The sequence below is a fragment of the Mercenaria mercenaria genome, chromosome 11 (genome assembly GCF_021730395.1).
Source record: "Mercenaria mercenaria strain notata chromosome 11, MADL_Memer_1, whole genome shotgun sequence".
In the NCBI taxonomy this organism is placed as follows: domain Eukaryota; kingdom Metazoa; phylum Mollusca; class Bivalvia; order Venerida; family Veneridae; genus Mercenaria; species Mercenaria mercenaria.
In genome coordinates, this window is record NC_069371.1 from 4592435 (window position 1) to 4603066 (window position 10632).

A 10632-nucleotide genomic window follows, 5' to 3' on the forward strand; every position below is an offset into this window, starting at 1 on the left:
GGTTATTTCATTATAGAAATCAAGGGTGCTTAGGGTAGCCGTGTATATTTATATGGAATTAGTTTGTATACAGTGCAGTATCAAAGTATATATACTTACATTTGATCAATTAAAACTTTCCAATACACTAATTTATATTTACACAAAATTATATTTCCTTTTTCTCGTGCAGCTCGTGTTTTACGTACACTCCTTTTCAACAATAGGTTGTGCCTCATTATGTATTATAATGCAAAGGTCAGCCATCGGGGTCAAGTTGCGTCCACTATAAGTATGCATGCTTTGCATGCAGAAAATGAGAAATAGCAAGTATCTAGTGACATATATAGGTGCCGAGACAATGTGTTTAATGTCTAACTACATTATTCAATTAATATAGTGAATGTTTCTACAGTGTAGATAGTTATCATTTTACGTTTTTTTTATGATTTTTACCATCAGATGTCAATACTGATTATTTTCAAGTTCAAAAATAAAGTCTATTCATCAATCGATCATCACAACAAAAGATTTCAGTGGTCCTTTGTTAGCTGTTTTTCTCGTAGGCGCGCTCACATAAACATAAAACGTTCATATAGAATCGATATCAGAGGAGACAGCTATATGGTATTGGGAACGTAAATTTGTTCAATGCTTTTATAGTATTTTCTTTACACTTGAAAACGTTCATTTTAACAACTACAGACTTTGAAATATAGTTGAAATGAAGTATAGAATTTGAGATAAGAATTTGAGAAACATACGAAAATATAGTACAGAATTGTCTAAACTCGACGCGAAAACTTACCGAAACATTTAGCTTTCGAATCACCAACTTAAAAAGTTGATTTCCCGCAGTCTCTTTAACCTTAAAGACCAACCACGACCTAGTGACATACTTTTTCCTCCCACATGAACTTCGTGCAAATTATTCTTAAATACATCAAGTACTGTGTATACAACTACATTAATTCAGTATATATTTAGACATTAATCTCATTTTCTTCGTGCAAAGCATCTATAATCTGTTCCATCATGGAAATACAAAAGAAAACAGTAATTTTGTGGCGCGTCTTTAATAGTGATACATTTGTATTTCCGTTCGGAAAACTTTCCATAGAATTAATATAAGACTTTTTAGCAAACTTACTAGTCACAATGATGTTTTGTAAGGAAAGAAATATTAGGCAACTGGAAATCATTTCAGCATTGTCGTATCCGTCATTTTGAAGCTTGTTTGTCGAAGGTTTCGCATTTTCAGATCATGTGATCTAAAAGGCGAAGCGATCTGACGTTTGGCGACTAGACAATTACCACACATATTCATATAATGTTTTATGTTCACCTGAGGGTGAGCTATTGTGACCATTGTGCGTCGTCTGTCAACATTTGCCTTGTGAACACTCTAGAGGCCACAGTTGTGACCCAATCTTTATGAAACTTGGTCAGAATGTTTGTCTTGGTGATGTCTCGGTCAGGTTTGAATCTAGGTCATGTGGGTTCAAAAACTAGGTCAGTAGGCATGATCAAAGAAAAGTGCTTGTGAACACCCCAGAGGCCACAGATGTGACTCGATCTTTATGAAACTTGGTCAGAATGTTTGTCTTGGTTATGTCTCGGTCAGGTTTGACTCTAGGTCATGTGGGTTCAAATACTAGGTTACTCGGTCAAATCAAAGGAAAAGCTTGTGAACACTCGAGGCCACAGTTGGGACTCAGTCTTTATGAAACTTGGTCAGAATATTTGTCTTGATTTCTAGGTCAGTTTCGAAACTGGGTCAATGTGAGTCAAAAACTAGGTCACGAGGCCAGATCAAAGGAAAATCTTGTTAACACTGTAGAAACCACAATTTAAGCTTGAAACTCATGAGAATTAGTCAGAATATTTGTCGTGATGACTTCTAAGTCAAGTTCGAACCTGGGTTATGTGAGATCAAAAACTAGGTCGACCGGTCAAATTAGAGATTAAAGGAAAAGCTTGTGAACAGTCTCCAGACCAAAGTTGTGACTCAATCCTTACGAAACTTGGTCAGAATGTTTGTCTTGATGTCAGGTTTGAAACTGGTTTATATGGGGTTAAAAACTAGGTCAGTAGGCCAGATCAAAGGAAAAGCTTATGAACACTCTAGAGGCCACAGTTGTGAACAGTCTCTGTGAAACTTGATCAGAATGTTTGTCCTGATGATCTCTAGGTCACATTTGAAACTGGGTCATATAGGGTGAAAAACTAGGTTAATAGGCCAGATCAAAGTAAAATTTTGTTAACACTCTAGAAACTACCATTTAAGCTTGAAACTCTTGATAACTGGAAGGAATATTTGTCTTGATGACCTCTAGGTCAAGTTCGAATCTAGGTCATGTGGGGTCAAAAACTAGGTCACCCGGTCAAATTAAAGGGAAAGCTTGTGAACACTCTCCAGGCCACAGTTGTGATTCAATCTTTACAAAGTTTGTCTTGATGATCTCTAGGTCAAGTTTGAAACTGGGTCATGTAGGATTAAAAACCAGGTCAGTACGCCAGATGAAAGGAAAATCTTGATAACACTCTAGATGCCACAGTTATGATTCAGTCTTTATGAAACTTGGTCAGAATGTTAGTCTTGATAATTTCTAGGTCACGTTCGAATCTGGGTCAAGTGGGAACAAAAACTAGGTCACCCAGTCAAATCAAAGGAAAAACTTATAAAAACTCTAGAGGCTACAGTTGTGACTCAATCTTTATGAAACTGGTCAGAATGTTTGTCTTGATAATCTCTAGATCAAGTTCGAAACTTGGTCATGTAGGGTCAAAAACTAGGTTTATAGGCCAGATCAAAGGAAAATCTGGAAGTAGTATTTGTCTTGATGACCTCTAGGTCAAGTTCGAATCTGGGTCATATGGGGTCAAAAACTAGATCACCCGGCCAAATTAAAGGAAAAGCTTGTGAACACTCTCCAGGCCACAGTTGTGACTCAGTCTTTACGAAACTTGGCCAGATTGTTTGTCTTGATGATCTCGATGTTAAGTTTGAAACTAAGTCATGTTGGGTCAAAAACTAGGTCAGTATGCCAGATCAAAGGAAACACTTGTGAACACTCTAGAGGCCATAGTCAGAATGTTTGTCTTGGTGATCTCTAGGTGACGTTCGAATCTGGGTCATGTGGGGTCAAAAACTAGGACAACCGGTCAAATCAAAGGAAAAGCTTGTGAACACTCTAGAGGCTACAGTTGTGACTCAATCTTTATGAAACTTGGTCAGAATGTTTGTCTTGATGATCTCTAGATCAAGGTCGAAACTGGATCATTTAGGATCAAAATCTAGGTTAATAGGCCAGATCAATTGAAAATCTGTTAACACTCTAGGGTTCACGGTTTAAGTTTGAAACTCATGAGAATTGGTCAGAATGTTTGTATTGATGACCTCTAGGTCTAGGAAAAACACTCTAGAGGTTACATTTATGACCTATCTTCATGGAACTTGGTCAAAATGTTTATCTTGATGATTTTAGCCCAGTTTTGAATCTGTGTCATCTGGGTTAAAAAACTAGGTCACCTGTTAAAATCAAAGAAAAACCTTGTGTATGCAGTAAGGGCTGCATTTTTCATTTGATGTGCATGAAACTTTGTCAGAATGTTTGTCTGCATAAAATCTCAAATGAATTTTATCTTGGTCACGTGGAGTCAAAAACTAGGTCACCAGGTCAAATAAAAGAATAAGCTTGTTTACACTCTAGGTGCTACATTTTTTTATTCTATCTTCATAAAACTTGGTCAGAATGTTTGTTATCATAAAGTCTTGGGCGATTTCGAATCTTGGTCAGATGGGGTCAAAAACTGGGTCACTAGGTCAAGTCAAAGGAAAAGCTTGTATTCACTCTAGAGGCCACGTTTTTGCTCCAATCTTCCCGAAACTTGTCAGAATGTTTGTTTTTATGAAATCTGGACAAGTACAGATCGGGTTCTTGTGGGGCCAAAAAACAAGGTCACTAGGTCAAATCTAAGAAAATGCTTGTTTACACTCAAGAGGCCACATTTTTGACCCAATCCTAATGAAAATTGGTCAGAATATTTGTCTCCATTAAATCACTAGGTCAAACATGTTTACACTTTTAAGGTGTGTTACTTAGGTGAGCGACCTAGGGCCATCTTGACCCTCTTGTTATATTAATTATGAAATCATTTTGCACTCAAATAAGTATATTGTCCAATTTTCCCTTTCGTGAAAATTTACGCAGTCATTGTCGCCGTTTTTACCGGAATGATAATAGTACTCGTAATAGTTGTGAATAGTTATGATATAGTCCCAACCAAGTGTTGCTAGACCTGACCCCCACCCACCCCCAACTTTCAATCCATCAATGAGTTCATCAGTGAGTCCATCGGTGATACGATGTGTAAACGATGCCATATGAATACAAGGCAATATGCGTGCGTGCGTGTGTCCGTATGTCCTTCCGTCCGTCCGTTTGTCAGATTATTACGGTGGAAAATACTTTATGCTTGCCTCAGAGAGATTGATTATCCCCAAGCAAGCATAGGATCTCTATCTGAAAGGTCATATGTCATATTTGGCTGAGGGGGTTGGGCAAGGGTCATGATCCAGGAATTCATCTCACTTAGGCAAGCATATAGTAGTTTCACAATGTACGACAACAAAATTTTGACGGACGGACGGACATGCGCACACGCGCACATTGTACGACAACAAAATTTTGACGGACGGACGGACATGCGCACACGCGCACATTGCCCTCTGTCTTTCTATATGTCATAAAAAAACCTGTAATTTAAAAGTATCACTGATAGACTCACTGATGGATTTAAGGCTGGGTTGGGGTATGGGGGTGATGGTAAGAGTGAGCAATTTCTTCTGGTAACACTTTATTAGGGCTAACAAATATAACTATCAAATCTTACTAACGTTTATCTCCAGATAAATTCATACATTTGACACAAGGTTAAACTAATGTCCAACGCCTTCATCCTCATATGAGCCGCGCCATTAGAAAACCAACATAGTTTGCGCAGTCTTGTCAGGATCCAAGCTGTTCGCTAACGGTTTCTCTAATTGCAATAGGCTTTGAAAGCAATCAGCATGGATACTGACCAGACTGTGCGGATGCGCAGTCTGGTCTGGATCCATGCTGGTCGCAAACGCACTATGTTGGTTTCCTCGTGGCGCAGCTCATATGTTGTTATCCGAGACATGTCCAAATAAATATCCTCGTGATACGATATTACTTGAAACGATGATATCAGAACTTGCATATTGGCAAGAGAGCGGAAAATCGGTCAAAATATTCTACCATGTATAGGATTGCGGGTTGAGACATGCCAGCTGTCATTTGCAAATTGTTTAATGTTGAATAATATTTGCCATTTACTAATTGCCTTTTGTCAAATGTTATTACTAATTGCCGAATGTGAGTTCATGCCATACTGCATTTTTTTTTCTGTTAAATTTGTCCACTAGATTCTTGTCTCTACAAATTGAATTCAATTAGCTGTGATAATTACATTTCTAAGTTCACATGTGATATGCAAATTAATTGTGATGTTATCAAAGTTTTATTTCAGTGTCTTTTAAGTTTGCCTCTCTATGTCATGCCACCAATACTATAAGGACCACAATAGATATAAGCGCTGGCGCTTTATTGTGTTATCATTGGTAACGGAAGCATGCCATGGTTTAATTTAATTTGTCTATTGTCAGTTGCCATTTGCCAATATTTATTGCCAGCTACACATTTGCTTAATGTAACTTGCCAATTGCTCATTTGCCGAATGTTACTTGCAAGTTGCTCATTTGCCAGCTACCAACACTGCCATTTGCTCCTTTTCTAATTATAATTTGGCAACTGCTCATTTGCAAATAACTACTTGCCTGACAGCTACTGTCAGCTACTGAGGAGGTGGGGGGGTGAGAGTAGACGTGCATGTTAGACCGTGTTAGAAGTATTAGCCGAGAGCTATTTAAAGAATGACTATGACTGCACACTACCTGTCTGGCTTTCCTTCTGTCATTAAAAACTAGATTTTGGGAGTTACGATATTCTAAGCTGAATTCGCCCCTTATCATTATACTACCTTAACATTTCATAACAGAACACTTGAAACTTGTCATGCACAAAAAAGCCTCAAGAATAGTGTCCACTGACAACACTTGAAACTTCTCGTTCATGTTTGCACCTTTATATTTATCATGTTTGTTCCTATATTAAAACAAATTTTACTTAAACAATAAAACAAAACACTTAATTGATATGACCTGTAAAAATGACAGCGACATGGCAAGTAAATACGAATTGACAATTGACAAATGGTAGTAAGAAAACAGCAGTTAGTGAATAAGCAATATTAAATGGCACTTGGCAAATAAGCAATGAGTTGTTGGTAAAATAATGAGAAATTGGCAAATAGAATTAGTGAATTTACAGTGAGCAACTTAACAATCGGTAACTGACATATGTGAACTCGCGATCAACAAATAGTTATTAGCAACTGTCAAATGGCAATGAACATATGACAAATAGCTTCTAGTAAATAGCAGCTGACAAACAGCAACTGGCATGTCCCAACTCGCATTCCATTGCTCTTGGATAGGAAAAACACACAAATAGATCCTAATTTTCCTATGTTTTTAGCAAATTAACACATAAAGCGGGGGCTCAAATTTTTTTTCGCATATAAAATAAGATATGCGAGTGCATTTCAGGGGCAGGGGATGTATGTCTGTACGTGAAAAACACCCGTCTAGTTATTATTACAAAATGTATCATCATCATTCAAATACTTTCTATTTCAGGGAGGAAGTCACCACAACAAATTAAAAAGTGTTGTCTAGAGGACTGTTAAGCTATGAGGTATTTTCATTTTAGACGAAACAGACGTGTAGCTTTACTACTCTTACTTGTGGTGACTTGGATATCAATCACTTCATACACTAGAGAGTCAGAGAGACAGACATTAATTCAGAACTATCTCTTGGACAACCAATGGCTCCTCACTGCGAATGACAATAACTTGGTAGGAAAACGAAACCAGAGTTGTGTTCATCCGAACTTGCCACTGTGGAACACAGAAATTGAAAATCATATTACATTTGTAGACCAAGTCAGATGCTCAAAGGAACCAGACTGGGTTTACACCGGGAATGGGAGATTTTATATTTCTTTGTCCGCTGTGAAAAAACACGGCGAAATAAAGTGTTCATATCAACCAATTGTTAATGAAAACGAAGAATTTAAAATCTTAGATCCACATTATCCCATGTTGAATGGAAGCACGCTTGTGTCAGATGCATTTAAAGTCTCATGTACAGCGTCAAATGGAAACAAATACTCCAATATGCACGCGTGCATCGCACCACAGCCTTCGAGAATGTCACGTGACTATTCACCAAGATCAGAAAACTTTAACGTTCTGATGCTTGGATTGGATTCTGTATCCCGTCATATGTACATGCGTTTGCTACCGAAGACTCATAAATACTTCACGGAAGTTCTTGGTGGTTCCCTGCTAGAAGGTTACAACATTGTCGGAGATGGTACCACTCAAGCGTTAATGCCACTTCTTACAGGAAAACGGGAAACAGAAATACCGGAAACTAGACGAGGAAAGGCGGGTGCTAGATACGTTGATGAACTTCTTGAATTCATTTGGAAGCGATATGAAAAGAAGGGGTACGTAACTCAGTGGGCTGAGGACACCCCAGAAAGCAGTGCATTCAATCTGAGGCTCCTCGGATTCAAGACCCAACCTGTTATTCATTACATGCGACCCTTTTACTTGGCTTCAGCTCAGTCAAAATCCATCTTTTCATTTTTGTTTAAAAATCAGTACTGTTTTGGATCAAAGATAAGCTATAAAATATATCTGGACTGGCTTAAAGAAGGCTTAGAGACAAACAAAGCAAACAACTTCTTTTCAGCCGGCTTCATATCCGAGTATAGTCATAACAACAATAGAGATTTAATGCTTATAGACAAGCATAACGTTCAATTTCTAAAATATCTAAAAAATCATAACATTTTAGAAAATACATTTGTGATTGTCATGAGTGATCATGGCCTTCGTTATGGCTCATTTAGAATGACGGAACAAGGAAAGTTGGAAGAAAGAATGCCTTACTTTGGAGTGTATGCTCCAAAAAGGTTCAGGACAAAATTTCCTGTTAAATATAAAGCTCTTGTTGAAAATACAAAGCGCCTTGTAGTTCCCTCTGACATCCATAAGACTCTTTTAGAAATAATTGATGAAAAAGGTGAAGAAACTGAAAGGTCTGTTTATTCACTATTCTCTCCAATACCGGAAACACGGACATGTTCAGATGCTGGAATTGACGCACACTGGTGTGCATGCCTGAAAACACAGTCTGTTTCCGTTTCTCATCCTAATATAATAGCATCAGCACAGAAGATTTTATCAGTTATTAATGAAATGTTAGAAGATTTTACTTCTCAGTGTTATAGCCTATCTTTACAGAAAATTTTAAAAGCGGCTTCGCTAGAAACTGACACTAACGTACTAAAATTTAAGCGAAGTGCCGACCGCGATGGCCGTGTAGCGGATCTTAGCGATACGCTGGATCCTGTATTTGTTCACTACCTTGTAACCTTTGAAACTGTCCCTGGTTCGGCAGTGTTTGAAGCAAGTGCTTTAATGAATGTTAAAACAGGGCACATATCAGCTCGGGAAAAAGAAATAAGCAGGTTAAATAGTTATAATGATGCACCAAAATGCGTGGAAAAGTCTTATCCAGCACTCAGGCCATACTGTTTCTGTCGTTGACAAAACTCTAATAATGAATCTGTCAAACGAAGCTTTAACAAGTGCCTTTCAAAAGAACTATTACAAAGCATTAACAAATTTCATCTAGGCAGGTTATAACTGAAGCGTTATTTACTAAATACGGTGGCAATAGCCTTAACTGATAATAATTTACTTCACACAAAGTTTTGATATGGTCTCAAAAAGTATCTCCTTAAAATTGTCAGAGACATATGAGGCCAAGACAATGTTTTTAACCTTTACCCTGCTAAATTTCTATATTTTTCAATATTTAGACAGTACCAGACTGTTAAAATGGGTGCTTACCAAAAAGATACTGATTGAATGGCAACCAGTGCAGACCATGGTCAGACTGCACGGATGTGGTCTGCTCTGGTCGCAAAGGCAGAATCGCTTTCCGCCAGCAGGCTAACAGTTAATATCTAACTAATTAAATGAATTAATATTGCAAACTATTTTAATAGCATATTAGAATATTTCATTAATGACGACATCAGTCTAGTTCGTTTTTACCTACTCCCTTATTTAGTTTATATTACATGTAATTTGTTTTAGCTCGATTGTGATGAAAGCTTCAAGCTTATTTGAACCACTCTCGAGTCCGTTCAATTAACTATACTCCCTTATTTGAGAGCTCTTTTATAATTACTTTCATTAGGGTTCACTAGTCAACTATACTTACAGTACTGTCATTTTTATTGGTCATCAGTAGTTATTTAAGAGTCCCACCGAGGTTTTTGTGCCAATTTGTTAGTTTCTTTGTTGCATGTATCCTCAGCTGTCGACCAGAAAGAAATCCTATCTACCCGCCCAATTATAGAATTTTACGAAAGCTGATTTATTTGAAATATGCTTTGTTTTGTTGTTTCAGTAATTTTACATTTGTTGTTGTTTAGTACATTTCTATAGTCACTTGAAGTAATTCATTAAGTAGTTATTTCTATATGTAGTTTTTCATGATAGTTGTGTTCGATATTGGGTCATCTGGGGTTAAAAACTAGGTCACCAGGTCAAATCAGAGGAAAAGCTTGTTAACACTCTAGAGTGAGTGAGTGTGTTCGGGTTTAATGTCTTTTTCAACAATTTTTCAGTCATCTAAACAACGGTGTCTACTTGTAGCAGTGAGCACAATGCTCAACTTTATAGTGCTGCCTCACTGGAATATCACGCCGTAGACACGTGACATGATACCCCACCCTGTCACATTATACTGACATCGGGCTGACCAGTCCTAGCACTACCCTCTTAATGCCGAGCGCCAAGCAAGGAAGCTACTAGTACCATTTTTTACGTCTTTGGTATGAAGCGACCGGGGATCGAACCCACGACCTCCCGCACTCGAAGCGGACACTCTACCACTAGGTAACCGCCTATATAAAATCTTAGACAAGTTCGATATTGGGTCATCATCTGGGGTAAAAAACTAGGTCACCAGGTTAAATCAAAGGAAAAGCTTGTTAACATTATAGAGGTCACAATTTTGACCCAATCTTAATGAAACTTGGTCAGAATGTTACCCTCAATAAAATCTTGGAGGTTTTCGATATTGGGTTATCTGGGATCAGAAACTAGGTCACCAGGTCAAATCAAACGAAAAGCTTGTTAACACTGCAGAGGCCACATTTATGACTGTATCTTCATGAAACTTGGTCAGAATATTAATCTTGATGATCTCAAGGTCCAGTTTGAATCTGGGTCATGTATATTAAAAAACTAGGTCACCAGGTCAAATCAATGGAAAAGCTAGTTAACACTCTAGAGGCCTCATTTATGACTGTATGTTCATGAAACTTAGTCATATGTTAATCTTGATGATCTTAAGGTCAGGTTTGAATCTGGGGCATGTTGGGATCAAAAACTAGGTCACTGGGTCAAATCAAAGGA

The 10632-nt window shown here is 37.7% G+C and overlaps 1 protein-coding gene across 5 annotated transcripts in view; it reads left to right on the forward strand.

Annotated features, from left to right (window-relative positions):
* The window catches only part of LOC123531552 (uncharacterized), a 61568-nt gene extending 52564 nt beyond the window's left edge, over positions 1–9004 (forward strand). For all 5 annotated transcript variants that reach the window (XM_045312616.2, XM_045312613.2, XM_053518419.1 and 2 more), the window contains exon 2: positions 6764–9004. In XM_045312616.2, the coding sequence (XP_045168551.2) occupies positions 6817–8748 (1932 nt within the window). In that variant the 5' untranslated portion in view covers positions 6764–6816 and the 3' untranslated portion in view covers positions 8749–9004. The remainder of the gene's footprint in view (positions 1–6763) is intronic.
* The last annotated feature ends 1628 nt before the right edge of the window (positions 9005–10632 follow it).